This window comes from Xenia sp. Carnegie-2017, unplaced genomic scaffold, assembly GCF_021976095.1.
Source record: "Xenia sp. Carnegie-2017 unplaced genomic scaffold, XeniaSp_v1 HiC_scaffold_22, whole genome shotgun sequence".
NCBI lineage: Eukaryota > Metazoa > Cnidaria > Anthozoa > Malacalcyonacea > Xeniidae > Xenia > Xenia sp. Carnegie-2017.
Genome location: NW_025813485.1, coordinates 12,836,367 through 12,859,250, shown reverse-complemented (window position 1 = coordinate 12,859,250; position 22,884 = coordinate 12,836,367). Strand labels below are relative to the sequence as shown.

Genomic DNA, 22,884 nt, shown 5'->3' with positions numbered 1-22,884 from the left:
ACTGTATATTTCTTATATATTTCTTATATTTCTTTAAGAAACAGTTTGAGCTTATTTACCTATTAGAGTACAGAATGGGATTTATCATATGCATCATTGCTGCTTTTTAAATAAATGTTTTTCACTTTTCAAAGCTTTTCTACAAATATTTTGCTTCTTATTTCTTTCATGAGATTGATGATATAGAGGTAATATAATCCAATAACTTTATAATTTCTAGAAAGCTGTTAAGCTTCTAGCATAAAAGTACACTATAGGTATTTAATTCATTTGGTTTTATTGCCTTGTTATGACATATCCATATGCATTTCATCATTCATGTATGAAGAAAACACCAAATGTGGATACTCAGAGAACAAAATGCACTACCAACTGCTTATGAAATTTATTATTGAAGTGAAAACTGTTTTAATCATTCAAATTGTGCACTTATATTGAAAATATAGGAAAAACAAAACAAAGTGAAAAATAAGGGTAGAAGTATTAAAACTAAAATGAATTATAAACACCATTGGAAGCATAAGTGTTTTGATGATTATTTGCATTTTGCCCAATTTATATATCAATACAACAAAATCAAAATGTGCTACAACTTTACAAGTATTTGATGCAGTTGCACTTCAGAACATCACAAAAGGTTACTTAAAGTAATTTCTATACAATATTGTTTGTTTTCATTTACCAAACCTATGCAGACTTGAGTCTTTTGAAATTTAATATGAAACTCAATTACAGAAAATACGTAAATATCCAGAGATTTAATATTTACTTTTTAAAGAAACAAGTAAAAGAAGCAAAATAGCAATGATAAAAAAGCTAACTTCTCTCGTGAACCACTGTGGAGATGAACTATGATATACTTTTTTGTATAGACTAAAGAGTTTAATCGATCAAACAAGTTTGACGCTGTTAAGAAAACGACGCATATCTGCATTCATAGATGTGTAGCCGACATATAGCTCTTTCGTCGATAGTTATAAATACATCCTCGTAGGAGCCGATAACTGGAAAGCTAGGTTGACTCGCTGTTACGAATTGTAGGTTTTTATCGTGATTTTCATCAAAAAATTGCTTGCCGAATCCCAAATACACACATACATTTACCTCACTCTTTCCTCAGGAGGGAGTGGGAAATTGTGAAATTTTCGGAAAAGCGGTCAATTTCGGTAAATCTCAGCGGCAAAGGACGAAATCCGCCATTTTTTTGGCGTCACCAGATATCTAAGGCCGCGCTTGAGATAGCCGCTCCAGTTATTATAGAACTCAATGAGTTATGCCCGCCGTGCCTTCTACATGCAAGGCCAGCTTGTTGCCTGCATGCCTGCGTGTAAAGTTTATCTGAAAATCGAAGTATGGCGTCGGCGTCAGTAAAGAACACAAAAGTAAAACAAATGACCTGGTGAGTTTTTTAAAAATCCACTCATTTAAGTCAAAACATCACTCTAGATCTATATAATTAAAATTCATGAAATGAAATCAAGGTATACCTAGTTTTCAACGATGAATGAATCATTTTTAAATTTCATCCTTTGACAAAAAAAGAATATAATTTAGGATATTTCATGTTCTAATATGCGATCTAACAAATTTGGTTTATGTGTCAGTACCTTCTGTAAAATAACCTGGATCATAAAAAATACAATCAAACATGAGATATACTTACAGTTTACTCGAAAATAACAGTTCTTTGGGGATGTTGAATAACTTGAATTCACTGTTTTGTAATTAACTAGTTCATAGTATAATTGTTCTTAACATATAATTATCATGTTTAGTATTCAACCCTCAAGTGTACCCAACTAAAATTCAGATCTATCATCATAGTCACTCAAAAACCCCTTTCAAAGGCGTTTATCAAATATTTAGTAGTGTATCAAAAATTTAGCAGTCTATCAAAAATTATATGTTCAATGTTACTATGTTGTGTTATGTATACTTGATACTATAGTAATTTTTATAAACTTTTTATTGAGTTTTTTGACTGCAATTCTTTCCTTTCATGTTATTTGTTATGAAAAAATGGTAGGGATATCCATGGGTGTGACAATACAGAGAAAATTTCTTACTACCCTAGGAAGAATTTCTTTTGTGCTTTTGTCAAGTTACGTATTTAGTGAAGAACATTGCAAATCTTTGGGAATCATACTTCTTTCATTATCGTATGTTACTTTGAGCATAATTGTTTCTGTTAGTCAAACATGATTTTCATTGAATGCTTTAAAGGATGTATCATACGTATATCATATGCTGTATGTTCATATTATGAACCCTAATTGTATGCAAATAGTTTGTGAGTGGCACAAGTATTCACTAAAGCACATTCATGCTATTCCAGTGTTCACACCACCCCTAAAATTTGAGGATGCTCTACATTCTGGGACCAGCTTTTGTAGTGTATGTTTTTGTAATAAAACATTCCACCTCAAGTGCCTCACTTTCCCTTAATGAAATTAATTCACATACGTATCTTGTGCTATATGTTTGTAATCCTCACCCTAACCCTATTCAAATCTTTGGACAAAGGCACAACAATAGTTGGGTTAGTGTGTATGTTGTCACTACACACAGTCACACACCAAACCAAATTCTTGTTCATTGTAGTAAATGTTAATATATAATTTTGCCTGTTATATTAATATTTGTTGTATGCATATATTAATTTCTTTTTCAGATATTTTGACCCGAAACTTTCATGTATGTTTGTCAATCATTTGTGCCAAGCTGAAGCATGTGCACTTTTGATTGACAAGAGTTATGGAATCAATGGATGTTAATCATACAGAATTTCTTTCTTCTTCAGTGGGAGACCAAAATTCACTAGTAAGATAATTACTTTAGTCAAAATGTAAACCCTAAGAAATTTTTGTCGGTTATAATTTGTTTTTACTGAAAAACGTACAAAAATCTTTTTCAATGCACATGTCATTACACAGGTTAAAATTGAAAGCCAGGGGTGGATTTTATGAGGTGCAGGGTGCACTTCCTCCCAAAGAAAATTTTTAAAATGGTATTACATACTGTAGACGATTAATATAACAGTATTAGAGGCTATGAAATTGTACAGTTAGAAATTTCTTAATTTATCAGCAATACAAAGATTTCAAGCAATTGTCATGCAAATACTATCAAGGCCATGTGCAATTTGCAATGGTGCTATGTTTCTACTTTGTTTTGTCCTACAATCAAATATTTTAAGACAATTCAGTAAGTACACATGCATCTTGTAATGTATGCATTCTGTAATTGTTGATTGTGAGAAAATAACCTTTTGTTGCAATAGTGAGAAAATACGCTTTTCAATCAATCAACAATCATGTAATACCATTGAAATGGCTATGTAGGTAGCTGGTCAAAAATGTGAAAACACTGCCGAAATGCTTGGCTTTTATGGTGAAGAAGAAGTTCAATCAAAAGAAAATTCTGGTGCTGATTCAGAATCAAATTTATCATCGAGTAATAATCAATTGAAAAATACCAAGATGCCTAAAGCTCCTGAAGAGATTGTAAGTCTATGAAGTTAATGAATATACATATATGTCTTATGTGAAACAATAGACTGTGGTAAACAAGTTATGGATTTCAATTGTTCTTCAGAATTCAAAAGAAGAAACCACGGCTCCCATACCAGCACCTATTATGGGTAAGTAGGATTAGTTTATCATTCTTCACTGATGCATCTCTCCACATTATGATACTTTTATTGCATTCAGAGCATAAGAATTGAATTCAGATATTCTGACTCTTTTAAGGTAATTGTGAGTTTTGTGGATTTTATGGAATCAAGGAACATTTCTTTTCAAAGTCGAAAAGATTTTGTAAGGTGGAATGTGCCAAAAAATATTCAGCTTCAAACATAAAAAAGAGGAAAACAGATCGGTCAACTCCATCAAAGCGAAAAAATATTCGAAAAGCTACTCCTAATAAAAAGGTTTGTTATGAACACTTTGGCACTCTTTACCGTGTCATATTACTGGAAAATATAAAAAATGCTCTTTTATTGTAATTTTGTACATTTCATCATTTCAGGTGAAGGAAGTTGCTGTGATGAAACCACAAAGTATGTTAAGGAATGATTGGAATATTTAACACTTGCATGTTGACACAAGTTATTTTTAGTCAGTTGTGATATTACATAACTTACCTCAATTGAAGTTTTGTTAAATTGTCAATTAAGTAAATTTTAGCTATGCATCAATACAATTAGGAATGATAAATTGAAAAGAAACACGCTTCGGCAAATGTTTCTTTTATCAAAATAGCCAGATTGATATAGGAGTTATTTTGCTGCTTGCATCTTGAAGTTGTTTTCTTGGGATTTCAGTTACAGATGTTGTCATGGGAGATGACTGGCAAAAGAAACGATTTGTTTGGTCTGAATACTTAAAAACCTGCAATGGAAAAGCTGCCCCGTCCACATGTTTTCGACATGTAAGTTTCCAAGTATTTTGCTTTATGTGAACTAAAATTCCAACTTGGACAAAAAATAGACAAAACTCCATTTCTTTGTCTTAATAAAAGTCTGATTTTTGTAAAATAGATGAAAAATTTTGAATTTGAAATAGAATACTCACACACAAAATGTCTTCTTCTTCGACATTTGTAATTGTTTTCCCCCTGTACCATAAATGCACTACATTCTATATGAAAGACAGAAGACTTATACAAAATACTATCTAGTGCAGCAATTATCTTTAATTTGTTTACTGTCCAGGATATGTGACATATCCGTGTGATTTAGTGCTTACAAAAAGTTGTTGGAGATGTCTTTCTATATGTGATAAGCATTCTGTGGTTTTGAAGTATATTCAACAGTTAAGCGAGGTGTATTCAAAACTTTACTCCAGCCTTGTGTCAGCCAGGATTTATCATAAGATAATTACTCAGTATGATTTCCTGTATGGTTCGTTTCAATGTTTGTCGGAGTATTTGATTTTTGTTTGGTGATTACAATTGATGCACGTACCTATGTATGATTAAATACAATAGACGGCCAACAGAATTTTAAATTGAATAAATGTTTCAGGCTCAAGTCATGTCGTGCTTAAAAGATGTGCACATCGGAATGAAAGTGGAAGTTATAAACAATGGCATGGAAAGCTTTAATAATGCTGAAAATACTACGTTCTGGGTCGCCTCCGTTATAAACTTCAAGCATTTTAAGGCGTTACTTCGATACGAAGGTTATAATGAAAGCGATAGTGCTGATTTCTGGTTCGATCTTCGCAATCCTGATATACATCCAGTTGGATGGTGTGCCAGGATCAACAAACCACTAATACCCCCGCAAGGTGATAATTATTGGAATTCATATGTTTCTTAAAAACATCGTTTTCACAATCAGGTTCTTGGAGACGGAGGGCAGGTTTTACTGTCACAATTAGACCTCGTCTGTTATCTGAACTATGAAATTTCATGAGCGGGATGTTAGCTATGTACCGAACTGATGACCTTCAGAAAAACAGAGCTAATCAGCGTTTTTCATGTTCACACAATATTTAAATCACTTTTTTTCGTTTTCATTTGTATTCGTGTGATATTTAACTCACAATGCCATTTTTTCAGATTTGCAATAAAACCTGCTCTTTTGCAATTTTCGCGTACACCTTATGCCTGTACCATCTACCTTTGCACCATTCAATATACGTTTTATAATGTTGTGTTGTTTCTCAATGCTGCTTTCTATGTATGTTTACCTTAGCGTGACTGTTCTATTCCAGTTTCATGAGTTTTTACGTTTACTTTAAATGTTAACATAGCTCTATGGAAAACATGTATTTCAGCTATAAAGACGCGAATAACCAATTGGCAGGAATACCTGTTTAAACGTCTATCTGGTGCGAAGACATTCTCGGCCGATTTTCTTCAAAAGGTCTGTGAACACTTTCCGAATTTGCAAACTGATAATGGTAACTCTCAAATTCAAGTTTTGTTTTGTGTCTACTTACGATAGCTAGCTCTTCGTTTTCGGATTTAAATCAATGCAGCTGGAGGGTTCAAGTTCTACGTATACCGACAGTCAGGGTTTTAAATAAATGAGAAAGACTTTGATTTTTATCTATAAACGTCCACTGTTAGTAAAGTATTAAAGTTAAAAATGAGTGTATCTAGGATGATTGGATTTCAACTCATTGTCCAGACTTAAACAAGTTTATAAATTAGTACCCACTAAAATTGTAACTGTGCTCCAATTTAGCATTACTATTTTAAATTTCTTTACGTTCAAAGATGTTCAAACGTAATTATTTTGTATCATCTAGTTTAATGTCCAATTTGACTATGTACCTTTTGTATCTTTAGGTACAAGAAATACCCCACAATCGCTTCAAAGTTGGAATGAAAGTCGAGGTGGCTGATCGCAAGAATCTTTACTCGGTAATGTGTGTAGCAACAATTGTTGATGTCGTAGGCGACCGTCTACGTTTACGTTACGATGGCTTGGATCCGGACATTGCTGAAGATTTCTGGTGTCATTATTATTCTACCGATATCCACCCTGTTGGATGGTCTTCTCTCGTTGGTCATCAATTAAGACCACCAATAGGTATAGTTATGATGGTATATTCATTGCCATGTGCGTACATAAGTTATTTTCCTGTTTTTTGATACCCTTCTCTCATAGCAAAGAAAACCAAGTATACTTGCATTCTCATTACAATTCAGAAATCAGTCTAGTTTTGTTTACGAAACTTTCTCTGTTTGAAGGCTGGAAAAACAGCATTTCTGAGTGGAACAAATTGATCGAAAAAATCCTCGCCCAAGATCGCGATGCACCACAGGAAATTTTTTCCGAGGTATTTTAGGAATATTGTCATGTAGTCGTCTATGTATAAGAACGTTTATAGAAAAGTTGTATGTACGTAGTCGTATGTACGTTAGTAGGAAAGTTGGCATATAGGTATTGTTTGGGATATTTGTAATTGTATGCGTAAGGACTTTTATAGAAAAGTTTTATGTACATAGTTCTATGTTCGTTAGTAGGAAAGTTGGCATACAGCTATAGTTTGGGATATTTGTAATTGTATGCATAAGTACTTCAACGAAGTTGCCATGTAAATATGTGCTGAAATACCTTCGTAAAAATGTTGGCACGTAAGTATTTGTACGCATAAGTACTTTAATAAGGTCGCCATGTAAATATGTGCTGAAATACCTTCGTAAAAATGTTCGCACGTACGTATTTGTACTCATAAGTACTTTAATAAGGGTCGTCATGTAAATGTGAGTAAAATGTACCTTCATAGGAAAGTTTGCATATAGTTATAATGTATTACGGCTTTAGTAGGAAAGTGGGCATGTACTTGCATGCATAGCTATGTTCATAAATAACTTTGTGTCGATCAAATTTAGGGTAAGCAAACGATTTTTTATTACTGACGTCAAACTAAGTTGTACATCGTTATACATCGTTGTACATCGTTATTAATTTTAGGATGCAACTGGTACTGCGCAAGGTCCGTATGCATTCGAAGTTGGAATGAAATTTGAAGGCATCAACCCCTACGTTCCAAATCAGATTTGTGTGCTAACTGTAATCAAGGAACTTAAGTACAATTACTTCATCGCTGGCATCGATTCGCAAGCTGCGTATTTCTGCTTTCACGCCAACTCGAGGAATATTTTTCCACCTGGATGGTGCGAGGCCCACGGCATTGAACTAACGCCACCAAGAGGTTATTATGTAGTATAAATGTTATTATATTGCAATTATTCATCAATTATATATGACATAATATCTTTAATATCGCTATAATTTATCTTCTCGGTCTTTAAAATTTGAAAGTTAGCTGTGGAGGAACTTTAATTATCGAAACTCATTCAACCTAAAAAAGAAGATGAAAAGATTGATGCCTTAATATTTTGAACAATAACTAAAAATGTTTTGAGGAACTGAATAATGACGTCGTTTGCAATGTTTTCTTTACTGTGAAAGACTGAACGCCATCCTATGTGTTTATGTACATAATATCTTTTATAGATTACCCAAAAAAACCATTTGACTGGGACAGCTATTGTGGCAATACCAATGGAAGACGAGCTTCCGCATATCTTTTTCAATCCGTAAGCAAATTTCGTGTTCAACGTGTTTTCCGAGCTTTCATGCAGATATAATAATAAAGCCTCTTCGTTTATTTTAGCATCGTTCCGATAATCTCTTCAAACCGGGCATGAAATTGGAGGCTGTGGACTTACGCGAGCCCGCATTGGTTTGTCCAGCAACTGTTGTCGACGTGCGAGGTCCATTACTGAAGATTCATTTCGATGGCTGGGATGTAACCTATGACCAGTACTTGGATATGGACTCTCTCGATTTGTTTCCAGTTGGATATTGCGAAATAACTGGTCACCCGCTCCAACCTCCAGGGTAACTAGGATTAATAATTTATTTTGAAGAATTGACTTAAAGTGTGGTGCAGGAGCTTTATAAAACTGGAACGGCGGCGAATCTCCCATGAAAAGATGTTGGCCCCAAACCCCTGGGGCCGGTTGCACGAAGCCTGGATAGCGTAATCCATTTGATAGCAAAAATTTTCAAACTTGCAAAAAAGGTGTTTATACTTTTCTAAAGACAAAGAAATCTCGTAATCTTCGAAACAATATTTTATTTTAGCGATTGTTCAGTTCGAATCTTATACTTCTTGCTTTTTAAAAGGTTTATAAAAGTTAAAAAAAACTTGTTATCCAATGGATAACGCTATCCAGGCTTCGAGCAACCGACCCCTGCTCTACACTTGAACGTTAATTGACGTATTGTGCAAGCTTTATTTTTCCCGAAAAATTTTACTCACAAGTAAAATTAGGAATTTTGATTCGTTGTTTGTTCTGGTATTGTACAAATGCAAATAACCGAAAGTAGCGTCTCGTAATATATGCATCACATAATGATTTATCATCTTTAATATATAACATATTAACTTGTTAAACTTACTTTCTCTCTTAACATATCGTGCTCCCAGCAGCGCTAAACAAATAGAATGCATTTTGTAGTCTTCAGTCCACACTAAACAAAGGCGAGATGTGCTTTATCTAATTGTAAATAAAATGTAACTATTAACTTGATAAATTGAAAAATAATAACTACTTATATAAATTAAATTAACGTAATCATAAAACTGATTACGGTAACGAGTTGCTTTTGTACAAAAAAAGCGGAGCCTGTCCCATTTTTAGTCATTCTTCAGAATGCCTGAAATTCATTTCAATGGTAAATTCTGTTTTAAAGTTTGCCTACATAATGGGCATTTGGGCTTGCTTTGCCATTGCCAGAAATACGAGTTAAAAGCATACCTAGTAAGGAAAGCCAAACATTCTACGCCTCTGCTCGTATTTGCGGGAGTATACTTGTTTCATGCATGTAGGTATGAAATAGTGTAACGTGCTTAATTAAAAGAAAGGCTCTTAATTTTATTGTAGCGGTACGTACTTAACATTAAATGCAAATTCCATAATTTTATGTTCGTTTCCATTTTGGTAATTGTGTCAATGTCGTTTCCCATGTAACAATTAAATAACGTGGTGGAATATTATTTAAGCTACTGTAAAAGTTGAGGAGTTTACACAGTTTTACAAAGTGAGTGATTCGGATTAATAGTCAGAGTTAGAGTGGAGTTTCACGGCGCATGAAACGTAAACTGTGTAATATATATATATAGCGATTATTTTTACAATGAATTTGTTAAAATGGGTCTGACGCGAGTTTAGCTGCTAGTGTAAATTTGAGGGATGGATAGCACAAAAGTAATTAGAAATAAAATTTTGATTTATGATTTTATCTGTCGACTTTAATCTTCGAAATGAGCATGGAGCTTCCTCTGTGCTCTTGATACTCGTGATCCACGATGAAATTGTTAAGGTTAAACGAGAACTTTTTAAATGCTCTCTAAAAACACGCTCTTTCTGATAAATGAAATGCGATCTCAACCAAAGGCCGCTCAAAGCTCCAAATGGAACGAAGATGTGGAATTAATCTGATCGGATTGTGTAATTTCATTGCCTTTGGTCCTAAGCGTAGTGTGTAATTAATTTGAGAGTCTTTCATGGGTTTGGGACTACTGCAGTTTAGCGGACACCTTGGACGCTAACCCTAACCCAAACCCTAACCATGTAATCCTAACCAAAAACGAGCCTGCGCTCGGGTGTCCGCTATACTGCAGTCTAGCTAATTGTTTTTTCCCTTTGAATGGGTTTCATCTGAAGACCTTTTTACTTACCTTGCGTAATTTTTACTATTTTTTTTTAATATTTTAGGCCAAGACCAGATCCATACACACAGCCTGATTATCAATATCGGAAAAGTAGCGTTAAAGGACAATCAGGATACAATATTAGCGGATCAACTACACATCAAGTATCAAAACCATTGAAAAACGAGCAGATAAACAAAGTGAAACAAGGTTCGTGTGAACGTCTTCAGGTTGAATTTTAATTTTTGAAGTCATCACTGTATGCAGAGCTGTTTGTAATCGAGATATTCGTCAAGAAATTTACTATCTTTAAGATAAGCTTGTTTCTAAATTGAAAATTTTATGTTTAGAGAATTTCAATGCTTTACTATAGTCCACATTATGAACGTGGTCGCGTTGTCCAGCGTTTTTTTCTGAAATACCTATCACCAAAGTCTCGTTTTTCTGTGTCGTTCTCACGAAAACGTGATGAAAACGATGTCGGCAAAAAATATTTTGATTCGTGGTCGATTGTTGCTTGGAATATTTTCACCTAAGTTGTTTTGCCATTTTTGTTGTGGAAAAACGCCAATGATGATCAAAACGATAAAATTAAAAAAATACTAGGGTCGTATAATATTTAGTATGTAATATTACATAATATAGCTATATAAAAATTTTTGATGATATTATACATAAAATTTCCTGATATTCTTTAATGGAATGATGTCATTATAGGAGATATAAAATAATGTAATATAAAATATATGTATAAAATAACATATGGTAGTATTTTTGTGATCATTCTTATCTTAAAAATTTAACCAATGTGTGCTATAGGTAGCCAAGTCAAGCTAAACAAGTAACTTTTTTAGCTCACACGTTACCAGAAAACGCTGATGAACTTAACCGTGTGCACATAATTGATGTACAATGCTCATATTTTTAAAAAAAAACTGCTGTTATCAGTATGTAGTTACATATGTTTAAATAAATTTTTATTGATAATTTTTTGGAGTATTTGTAAGGCAAAAAGTTGCCATGGTTAAAGGTTGGGGATGATTTTGAAGTTGAGTGAAGGCATGTACGACATGCCCTTAAACAGTTTATAACATTTCTTAAACCCTGTTTGTGATGGATGAATTTTAAATAAGAATATGCACTGAAACTGGTCGAAAAAAAGTTTTTCGTCTCGTCTTATCTATTTGTATGAAAAAGGACACTTTCTTTGCGAGGAGATATTTTTCACTTGCCTGATGGCGCAACAAATCAGATTGCAAGAAATACTCTAGCTAAGTTCAAATGAAAAATAGTATTTATTTATTTCGACAGTGAAAACACCATTGCACCCAGAAGGCATGTACTTTGTGAACAGACGATGTTGCTGTGGTCCTCATCTCAACGCTGCCAAACTTCTAAAGCTTCCAGATACAGTGAAAGGCGTCCTCGGAGGTTCCGACAAAAATAACATCGTGCGCAAATGCCTACAGCTACTGGTTAGTTCCAGTGAGAATCCCAAAAGCGTTCTTGAACTATTTTGTCACGAATTTTACCAAACCAAGCGGCACAGTGACTTAGATTTAGCAGCGACTGTCTGCATTGAAATGAAGACGAAGACCGACAAGCGAATTATGAGACGCGTGAAAATTGCGTCGAAAGTTGACATGATCCGACCGAATATCGAGCGAGTATTCCAACTACTTAAATGTTGTCCTAACGTGTTTGCAAATGTGAAATATCCTACTGAACAATGCGACACTTGTCGCGAAAAACAGACTAGTGAATTAGAGCTAAACTTGGCAGAATTTGGTCACCAAACAGCTAACCTATTTAATGATGATGTACACTGACTGTAAAATATCACGTTGACTTCTGATTTTTGAATGAGCTTCAACTCACAAATGTAAATAGAAGTTGGTTTTTTCACTCTACTCGTTGGATACTCGACAACTCTACAAGCCGAAAAGCGTTTTGTGTCAAGTGAATATTGGTCAGCGTAGGCAGAGTATTATATATTTTCAATATGTTGTCTGAGTATTTTTAAAGTTCACAATAGAATGTTTAACGCTGAGATTTATTTTTTCAAACAAATCATGAGAGTCAATTTTTTTGCTGTTTGTTGCGTCAAGCGTCTCTCACTTTCCGAATTTGATTTTAAGGTGCCCCAGCTTGCATACATTCTTCGGGTATAGCTCTCGTTTTATATAAATATGAAAGGTGCCGATGCATACGTCGTATTTTTATGATCACGAAACGCTTCATTGTTACTCAACAAAATCATGAAAATTCTGTTATACTTGTATTCGGCAATGCCACAGTTGGCGTTGTGACGATTGCAATATCCCGTTGTTTTCCTTGTTATATTCCGATATATTTAGCTATCTTTTGTTATAAAGTATGTTGAGTTGATAAAAGTACAGAGCAATTGACACAAAAATGTTAATGCCTTCATTTCAGTCATTTTTAGTTATAAATGGTCAAAATATTAAGAAAACAATTACCTGGCAGCATATACTCCAAGAAGATAGACCAGTGTTCGAGATTAGATTTAGTCGACACAATAAGAATTCATGTATGAGATGTTTTAAAACAGAACTATGAATCACGATAGCTTGAGCAGTATCGAGACGATAACAACAGACAGTGAAGAATTTGTCTCTGTTTCATCTCATGTCGTTCCTGCTATTCCATCAAATGACAATGACGAACAGGTGAACGAATCAGCTCCTGGTGACGGTTTTTTTAAATCGATTATGTTCATTGGAATTGAGCATTGCGACGCTATACGTAAGGCATTTCATGGCTCGTTTTGTTTAAAGATTAAAGGCTTTTTAATGTGCATTTTATTACCATTTTCTATCATTTTAACACCATTTAGACGTACGTGTAGTCAGAAACGCAAGGTGACACAAATTGCCATAGTGTACTTCTATGTATTCATGACATGCTCGATTGTTTTAAATTTGTGGGTCCAATTGGAGCCGCATAATAATGCGAAGGAAAAAGAATCCTCGTATCGTGCTTTGCAGTACTTTGAAGCTGCTATGATGGGTCTAACATTGATTCCCATTATTTGCATCGCATTCGAGACGCACGGACGTGTAGAATGGAAGACTTACGACAAAGTCCTTGTATTCTATTTTCAAATGGGTCTGTACATTTTTGGCATGTCTAGCTCGGTTTACTCATTTTTAAAGATGTGCAATGCTTGGAGTTGCGGAAAAGACCTTTCGGTCTTGGTTTATGCATGCAAGTTTGTCTTCATTCTCAGCCAAATTATGTTCCTGAAATATTTCTACCAAGCCAAATTGCCATCTCGTGACTGGAAGCTTCAGTTAAGTCTTGCACATATCATGGTCACGAACCTGAGTTTGTGGATTTGGGTTGTTTGTAAAGAAGTGTACGATCCGTTTGATGACACAAAGCCGATGGATTGCCAGGCAATTCATTTGTCTCATACTGAAAAATATTTCTATCCATTATTCATTGAGTATCTCCTCATAGTTGCTGGAATGGTGTATGAACTGTGGTCAGATATGAAAATGCCTTACCAGACACAACGAGGTGCGATACGTCTTCATCACACCGAAGAGAATCACGATAGAGAATTCGAGTCGAACTCAAATCTTTCTCTTAGAACGATATTGCCGCGAGATATCAGAAGGGATTGGTGTCTTGCTGTTACTCTTTTTTTTGCTGCCATTCTCTGTTGCACATTTATATCTCTCTTGTTGGCCTCTGCAGATTCCGCTCACCATGACAAGAAGTGGTATCTCTATTTCATATATGCTAACATTGTTTTCTACATCTCCCAAATTGCTGCTTGCTATGTTATCAAGGTTTGCAGTCAATCGCAACCCTTTAACAGGTATGAACATAGCGAGGTACCTCATACAGTTAGTGACTCGTTCCAAATGTCAAGCAATTTCAGTAGTCGAAATCACATTCGTTTTAATATACAAGCATGCACCAAAAACAAGGGAAAGTTGATCACAAGATGCAGCACGAACTTATTAGATCAGTTTTAAAAAAGTGCTTGAAACATCGAGTTACTTTTAGAATTGAGTTTTTTTAAACTTTGATTATACAAAGAGCAAGCGTGGGTTCCCAGAAAACGTACATTATTTTTTCTTTGTTTATACTTTCTTCTGTAGCAAGCGTACAAAACTCAACATTGACGACAGTCTTCTTTACTTTGGTTTGGCTGGCATCGTTCTTTGGAATGCATTTCATTTTTACTATTTAGTTGTTCATGCAGACAAAGATAGTAAAGCAATCGAATTGTTTAATAATTTACTCGGAATTCTTGAAGATTTTGCACAGACAGTTATTCTGGTCAGTGTCCGCCGTCTATCAAGTAGAGGAGATGGGAACGCACAGACCATTAAAAACATGTCGCTGTTTTTGCTTGCAACAAATTTTACATTTTGGTTTCAAAATTCTTTCTTGATTAAAAAGGAGCTAAAAAATCCCGGAGAGAAGTCGGATGATCTTTTGAATACATATGCTGACATTCTTAATCCACTTACAATATTTTTTCGCTTTCATTCTGCAACATGCTCTTACCACATGTGGGTTATTTTTAGCAAGACTGATTCGTCATAATCATGCATGTTTGATTACATCAGAATGAGAGGATGAACAAACTACTTCAGCAAAATATTTTTGTTTCTCTTAGCATGTCACACATCTTCACCAGTTAGCACAGTTAAGAGGTTTCCAACTGTAAAGAAAAATTATGTATTTAACGGTCAAAGTAAACACCCAACTTTTACTATCATTTTCAGCCCAACACCTACTCTCTGTTTAGGTGAACATAACTTTTACTTTATATAATTCTATTCAAATAGAGAAATCTCGAATTCTATTATTTTAATCGTCCAGCAATAATCGAGATGTTGATTGTCATAATAATATATATACCATTGCATCACGTGAGAGCATTCCGTCCCCACGGTGTTTATGAAAACCTACTAAGATGGGTACTGACGAAGAGGAGTGGAAGATTTACGCAAATGTTTGTTTTACAAGGTTGTTATTTTTTAGCGTTATAGGTTAAATCGCAAAGTTTCTTTTTACTGATTTTATCTTTTAACTATTTCACATCTTTTATGATTAAAGGATGGATTTCCACCTCAGGGTAAAGACGGAACGGTGAACGGTTACTGTAACGATATGCATCAAAGAAATTTTCCGTTTATCAATTTTCTTGTGCTGTGGCATACATTTTAAAAACAGTTATGCAAAAGAGGATATCTTACAAAATGTCTCCACATTTCCTCACGCGATTGGTTGAAAAGTTAAACGATATAGGAATTCCACGGAAAAAAGTTGAAATCGGAAGCGTTACAGTAATTATTCCGTTTACCAAAGGCATATTTTCTAGTACGCATGCCTATACCATCGACATTTACCGTTTTCCGGCCTTACCGGGAAATGAAAATTTACTTTTGGAATCACGCGGCATTTTTATGCTTGACGTATTCTCGAAATTTGTGACCTAGCGGTTCGCAGAAATGCTTTAAGACAATGCTGGCTGCTGTGGTGATGTTTGACTTTGGATTGTGATTTGACGATTTATTTCACATGTTAAATAAGAGTATATTAACGTTTGGATAGAATTACTTGAAGGTTTAGAGGTCGACAAGAGCTTGTGATTTATATAGTTGGTCTGCACAAGTACTGTTATTCTGTCAGACGTCGCAAAAGAGGAACCATGAGTGAGGATAATTTAAGTAGAATTGAGACGATGACAACCAATAGTGATGAAGACGCCTCTGTTTCCTCGCTTGACGCGATTTCCATTCAAGCAAATGGTGCCGTCAATTTGCTGTTGATCGATCCGTTAAATGAATCAACTATTCCTGGCAACGGTTTCTGGAAAGCGATTTTATCCATTGGGAACGAGCATTGCGCGGCTATATGTGAAGCATTTCATGGCTCGTGCCTTTTAAAGATCAAAGGCTTTTTAATGTGCATTTTATTTCCATTTTCTATCATTTTAACACCATTTAAACGTTCACGCAATCGAAGGAGCAAGATGTCAAATATTGCAATTGTGTACTTCTATGTAATCATGGCATCCACGATTGTCTTAAATTTATGGGTGCAACAAGGGCAACATAATAAATCGATGGCAAAAAAATTTCCATATCGGTTTTTGCAGTACTTTGAAGCTGTTATAATGGTTCTAACGTTGATTGCCATGTTATGCATTGCATATGAGACGTACGGTCAGGTAGAGTGGAGAATTCACGAGCGACGTCTTGTTTTATATTTTCGAACGGGTTTGTATGTTTTTGGTATATCAAGTATGGTTTACTCCTCTTTAATTATATACAATACTTGGAGTTGCGACGAAGGCCTTGTTTTGTTTGTTAATTTATCGAAGTTTATCTTCATCGCTGGCCAAATACTGTTCCTTAATTACTTCTACCAAGCTAAATTGCCGCCATCTTCTGGACGGATGTATCAGTTAAGTCTTGCGCATATCATGGCCACTAACCTAAGTTTGTGGATTTGGGTTGTTTGTAAAGAAGTGTACGATCCGTATGATGAATCGAGAAAGTCTAAAAAACTGATGGACTGCCAGGCAATTCATTTAAACAATACTGCAAAATATTTCTATCCATTATTCATTGAGTATCTACTCATAGTTGCTGGAATGATGTATGAACTGTGGTCGGACATGAAAACGCCTTACCAGACTAAACGACGTGCGATACGTCTTCGTCACACCGAAGAGAATCACGATAGAGAATCTGTAACAGACTCAAACGATCCTGTTCGGCTAATATCATCTGGACGACGTCACAGATGGACTTCAAGTCTTGGTTTGACTTTTATGATTGCTGTCGTTCTCTGTTGCGTATTTGTATCTTTCGTCCTGGCCTCGGAGACGTCCGCTGCTCGTGACAAGAAGTGGTATCTCTATTACATATGGGCCAACATTGTTATTTACATCTCCCAAATTGCTTCTTGCTATGCCATCAAGGTTTGCAGTCAATCGCAACCTTTTAACAGGTACATACATAGCAACTTACTTCTTGGAGTTAGTGATTCGTATCAAATGTCAAGCAAGTTCAGTAGTCAAAATCACAGGAATATATATTTGATTACAAGACAGTAAGCGTTTTTTAGATCAGCTTTAAGAAGAGCATGAAAGATTGACTTATTTTTTTGAGTTTAGCTCTTTTAAACTTTCATATAGTTTCATATTTTAGGTTTTAATACATATTGCAAAAGTGGGTTCCTAGAAAACGTGCATTATTTTGCTTTCTTTTTACTTATAGTAAGCAAATAAAACTCAACCTTGACGACAGTCTTCTTTACTTTGGTTTGGCTGGTATCGTTGTTTGGAATGGATTTCATTTTTACCGTTTAGTTCTTCATGTAGACACAGATATTGAAGCAGTCGAAGTGTTTAACAATGTACTCTCAATTTTTGAAGATTTTGCACAGACAGTTATTCTGGTCAGTGTCCGCCGTCTGTCAAGTAAAGAAGATGGGAACGCACAGACCATTAAAAACATGTCGCTGTTTTTGCTTGCAACAAATTTAACATTTTGGTTTCAAAATTCTTTCTACATTGAAAAGGAGCTAATAAATCCCGGCGAAAATTCTAGTGATCTTTTGAATACATATGCTGATATTCTTAATCCACTTATAATATTTTTTCGCTTTCATTCAGCAACATGCTGTTACCAAATGTGGGTTATTTTTAGCAGTCCGTGATTACATGAGATTTTGGGAATAGATGGAAGCCTGAAAATAATAGAATAGACGTTTTGGAAAAAGTACGAACGTCTAAACTTTACAAAACATTAGTAAGTATGTAAAAATGCTAAAAAATTACTAATTATTACTTTCTGAGGCATCGTAAATACAAAAAAGTTTGAAATCGTTCAATGACCACGACGTTTTTGTTTGTTAGAAATGTTCTTTAAAATGATCATTCTTTTTTTGGGGAGTTGGCAGTCATGATCTCCCAAATTCTGAGCTCAACCTCCACACCTGTTTCTCATCTCATCAGTAATTATCTTTTCTGCCTCGCACGAGACTGACCTATGGTATTCGGATGACCTAGTAAAAATATTGTGTATATATGTGTATATGTGCGCTCTTCACTTATAAGTTGTTTAAAACCACTGACCTAGAATTCCCGGCTTTACGTCATTTTAAAAGCAGTTTAGACAATACAGGCGGTATTTAATGTGGCTTTCAAAAACAACAAATTTATTAAAATTCGAGATAAATTGACGCATGTTATCATGTAACGGACACCTAATATCGCTGATCAGCGAAAAAACTTGCTGCAGTCTTTACTGTTCTATGTGCCCACAGTCTTCGTGGTCACAGTTGGTATTTGGTACAGTGTTGCCAGATTGTGAACAAAGTTCATAGATTTATGAACTTTTGATTTTTATTTTGAATTTTTGTGAACAAAAAGAATTTTGTGAGCATTGGTGGATAATATGTGAGCTTTTGAACATGCCGACATGAACTTATTTAAAATTCATCTGGCAACACTGATTTGGTATTACAGTCGATTACCTTTCAGTCAGTCACTGGTGTTCACCGCTCAACCGTTTCGAATGTTACCATTGAGTTGGTTGTAACCATTGTAACCACTTGTAACCCAGTAAAGTTATTGTATAAAATGCTTGAAAGTTCCCGATAGTTATTAAGATTGTTGCTTTTTCAATACATAATGAACTCGTCCCAAACCCTAACCTCTCGGCTAGCCATTTACAATTCTAATAATTAATTGATAACAAGAAACGTTCGGATCTTTAATCTATTGGGGTTCGCTAAGCTGCTAATAAAACTGCATCTTAGCCGATCGTAATCTAGCTTTTAGGTGATTATTATATCCTATCATGACAAGCAAGTGCGATAACATTCCTCGACTTCTCGAAGTAATTGTCAAAGACGAGTACATCGTCAGAAGTTCAAAGCCTGAGAACTGCGAGGCAGTTCTGAAGTACATCAAGGTATGATACAGTTTATGGGAGCAAGGAAAATGCAAAATTTGCATCTTGGAACATAGCGTCGAATGGAACAACTGATATGTTTATTGTTTAAAAAATTTGCTGCGCTCCATGACGAGCGAATCACTGAGTGAACTGTACAACTGAAATGTTGCTTTTTAATTTGAGGAGCTGTTCATATTCTCACGTAAATGTTTTCATTTGATAAGAGGTTTATGGTAGCAAATTTTAGAAGTGATAGTTTTCGTTATTATTTATATCTGCTGGTCGCCATGAACATGGATGCTTGATAATTAGGGTGGTGGTTGATGGTGGTGGTGGGGGAAAGGTGAGGGCCGAGGGGTGTATACGAATGTAAATGCTACAATCTAGTAGGAACTTAAAAAAAAACAAAGTATGAATGAGCAACTCTGAACAAACTACTTTAGCAAAATATTTTTGTTTCTCTTAGCATGTCACACATCTTCACCAATTAGCACAGTTAAGAGGATTCAAACTGTAAAGAAAAATTATGTATTTTACGGTCAAAGTAAACATCCAATTTTTATTGTCATTTTTAGCCCAACACCTACTCTCTGTTTAGGTGAACATAACTTTTACTTTATATAATTCTATTCAAATAGAGAAATCTCGAATTCTATTATCTTTAATCATCCAGCAATAATCGAGATGTTGATTGTCATAATAATATACATCATTATCCCACGTGAGTGCATTCCGTCCCCACGACGTTTATGAAAACCTACTAAGATGGGTACTGACGAAGAGGAGTGGAAGGTTTACGTAAATGTTTGTTTCACAAGGTTGTTATTTTTTAGCGTTGTAGGTTAAATCGCAAAGTTTCTTTTTACTGATTTTATCTTTTAACTATTTCGCATCTTTTATGATTAAAGGATGGATTCCACTTCAGGGTAAAGACGGAACGGTGAACGGTTACTGTAACGATATGCATCAAAGAAATTTTCCGTTTATCAATTTTCTTGTGCTGTGGCATACATTTTAAAAACAGTTATGCAAAAGAGGATATCTTACAAAATGTCTCCACATTTCCTCACGCGATTGGTTGAAAAGTTAAACGATATAGGAATTCCACGGAAAAAAGTTGAAATCGGAAGCGTTACAGTAATTATTCCGTTTACCAAAGGCATATTTTCTAGTACGCATGCTTATACCATCGATCATTTACCGTTTTCCGGCCTTACCGGGAAGTGAAAATTTACTTTTGGAATCACGCGGCATTTTTATGCTTGACGTATTCTCGAAATTTGTGACCTAGCGGTTCGCAGAAATGCTTTAAGACAATGCTGGCTGCTGTGGTGATGTTTGACTTTGGATCGTGATTTGACGAGTTATTTTACATGTTAAATAAGAGTTTATTAACGTTTGGATAGAATTACTTGAAGGTTTAGAGGTCGACAAGAGCTTGTGATTTATATAGTTGGTCTGCACAAGTACTGTTATTCTGTTAGACGTCGCAAAAGAGGAACCATGAGTGAGGATAATTTAAGTAGAATTGAGACGATGACAACCAATAGTGATGAAGACGCCTCTGTTTCCTCGCTTGACGCGATTTCCATTCAAGCAAATGGTGCCGTCAATTTGCTGTTGATCGATCCGTTAAATGAATCAACTATTCCTGGCAACGGTTTCTGGAAAGCGATTTTATCCATTGGGAACGAGCATTGCGCAGCTATATGTGAAGCATTTCATGGCTCGTGCCTTTCAAAGATCAAAGGATTTTTACTGTGCATTTTATTTCCATTTTCTATCATTTTAACGCCATTTAAACGTTCACGCAATCGAAAGAGCAAGATGTCAAATATTGCAATTGTGTACTTCTATGTAATCATGGCATCCACGATTGTCTTAAATTTATGGGTGCAACAAGGGCAACATAATGAATTGATGGCAAAAAAATTTCCATATCAGTTTGTGCAGTACTTTGAAGCTGTTATAATGGTTCTAACGTTGATTGCCATGTTATGCATTGCATATGAGACGTACGGTCAGGTAGAGTGGAGAATTCACGAGCGGCGTCTTGTTTTATATTTTCGAACGGGTTTGTATGTTTTTGGTATATCAAGTATGGTTTACTCCTCTTTAATTATATACAATACTTGGAGTTGCGACGAAGGCCTTGTTTTGTTTGTTAATTTATCGAAGTTTATCTTCATCGCTGGCCAAATACTGTTCCTTAATTACTTCTACCAAGCTAAATTGCCGCCATCTTCTGGACGGATGTATCAGTTAAGTCTTGCGCATATCATGGCCACTAACCTAAGTTTGTGGATTTGGATTGTTTGTAAAGAAGTGTACGATCCGTATGATGAATCGAGAAAGTCTAAAAAGCTGATGTACTGCCAGGCAATTAATTTAAACAATACTGAAAAATATTTCTATCCATTATTCATTGAGTATCTACTCATGGTTGCGGGAATGATGTATGAACTGTGGTCGGACATGAAAACGCCTTACCAGACTAAACGACGTGCGATACGTCTTCGTCACACCGAAGAGAATCACGATAGAGAATCTGTAACAGACTCAAACGATCCTGTTCGGCTAATATCATCTGGACGACGTCACAGATGGACTTCAGGTCTTGGTTTGACTTTTATGATTGCTGTCGTTCTCTGTTGCGTATTTGTATCTTTCCTCTTAGCCTCTGCAGATTCCGCTGACCATGACAAGAAGTGGTATCTCTATTACATATGGGCCAACATTGTTATTTACATCTCCCAAATTGCTTCTTGCTATGCCATCAAGGTTTGCAGTCAATCGCAACCTTTTAACAGGTATGAACATAGCGACTTACTTCTTGGAGTTAGTGATTCGTATCAAATGTCAAGCAATTTCAGTAGTCAAAATCACAGGAATATATATTTGATTACAAGACAGTAAGCGTTTTTTAGATCAGCTTTAAGAAGAGCATGAAAGATTGACTTATTTTTTTGAGTTTAGCTCTTTTAAACTTTCATATAGTTTCATATTTTAGGTTTCAATACATGTTGCAAAATTGGGCTCGTAGAAAAAGTGCATTATTTTGCTTTCTTTTTACTTATAGTAAGCGAACAAAACTCAATCTTGACGACAGTCTTCTTTACTTTGGTTTGGCTGGTATCGTTGTTTGGAATGGATTTCATTTTTACCGTTTAGCTCTTCATGCAGACACAGATATTGAAGCAGTCGAAGTGTTTAACAATGTACTCGCAATTTTTGAAGATTTTGCACAGACAGTTATTCTGGTCAGTGTCCGCCGTCTGTCAAGTAAAGAAGATGGGAACGCACAGACCATTAAAAACATGTCGCTGTTTTTGCTTGCAACAAATTTAACATTTTGGTTTCAAAATTCTTTTTACATTGAAAAGGAGCTAAATAATCCCGGCGAAAATTCTAGTGATCTTTTGAATACATATGCTGATATTCTTAATCCACTTATAATATTTTTTCGCTTTCATTCAGCAACATGCTGTTACCAAATGTGGGTTATTTTTAGCAGTCCGTGACTACATGAGATTATGGGAATAGATGGAACGCCTGAAAATAATAAAATAGACGTTTTGGAAAAAGTACGAACGTCTAAACTTTACAAAACATTAGTAAGTATGTAAAAATGCTAAAAAATTACTAATTATTACTTTGGGAGGCATCGTAATTACAAAAAAGTTTCGTTCAATGACCACGACGTTTTTGTATAAAATGCTTGAAAGTTCCCAAAGTTATTAAGATTGTTG

At 35.1% G+C, this 22,884-nt stretch overlaps 4 protein-coding genes across 4 annotated transcripts; all 4 read left to right on the top strand.

Moving 5' to 3' along the window:
- The first annotated feature begins 1,316 nt into the window (after positions 1-1,316).
- On the top strand, positions 1,317-12,251 carry LOC124445896 (MBT domain-containing protein 1-like). The gene is made up of 16 exons (XM_046996681.1): positions 1,317-1,399; positions 2,672-2,820; positions 3,342-3,503; positions 3,595-3,640; positions 3,750-3,928; positions 4,027-4,057; positions 4,322-4,428; positions 5,024-5,288; positions 5,781-5,869; positions 6,298-6,541; positions 6,703-6,791; positions 7,430-7,670; positions 7,976-8,058; positions 8,136-8,362; positions 10,246-10,391; positions 11,493-12,251. The coding sequence occupies exons 2-16, from the start codon at positions 2,755-2,757 to the stop codon at positions 12,008-12,010; spliced, it is 2,493 nt and encodes an 830-aa protein (XP_046852637.1). The 5' UTR covers positions 1,317-1,399; positions 2,672-2,754; the 3' UTR covers positions 12,011-12,251.
- A 72-nt stretch (positions 12,252-12,323) lies between these two features.
- LOC124445146 lies at positions 12,324-15,392 on the top strand. Its single transcript, XM_046995853.1, has 3 exons — positions 12,324-14,028; positions 14,315-14,495; positions 15,282-15,392. Exons 1-3 carry the CDS (start codon positions 12,758-12,760, stop codon positions 15,390-15,392), a joined length of 1,563 nt encoding a protein of 520 aa, XP_046851809.1. The 5' UTR covers positions 12,324-12,757.
- A 248-nt stretch (positions 15,393-15,640) lies between these two features.
- LOC124446908 lies at positions 15,641-18,068 on the top strand. The gene is made up of 2 exons (XM_046997792.1): positions 15,641-17,183; positions 17,453-18,068. The coding sequence occupies exons 1-2, from the start codon at positions 15,877-15,879 to the stop codon at positions 17,892-17,894; spliced, it is 1,749 nt and encodes a 582-aa protein (XP_046853748.1). The 5' UTR covers positions 15,641-15,876; the 3' UTR covers positions 17,895-18,068.
- Positions 18,069-20,355: 2,287 nt separating this feature from the next.
- LOC124445742 lies at positions 20,356-22,826 on the top strand. The gene is made up of 2 exons (XM_046996488.1): positions 20,356-21,945; positions 22,215-22,826. The coding sequence occupies exons 1-2, from the start codon at positions 20,639-20,641 to the stop codon at positions 22,654-22,656; spliced, it is 1,749 nt and encodes a 582-aa protein (XP_046852444.1). The 5' UTR covers positions 20,356-20,638; the 3' UTR covers positions 22,657-22,826.
- Positions 22,827-22,884: the final 58 nt, after the last annotated feature.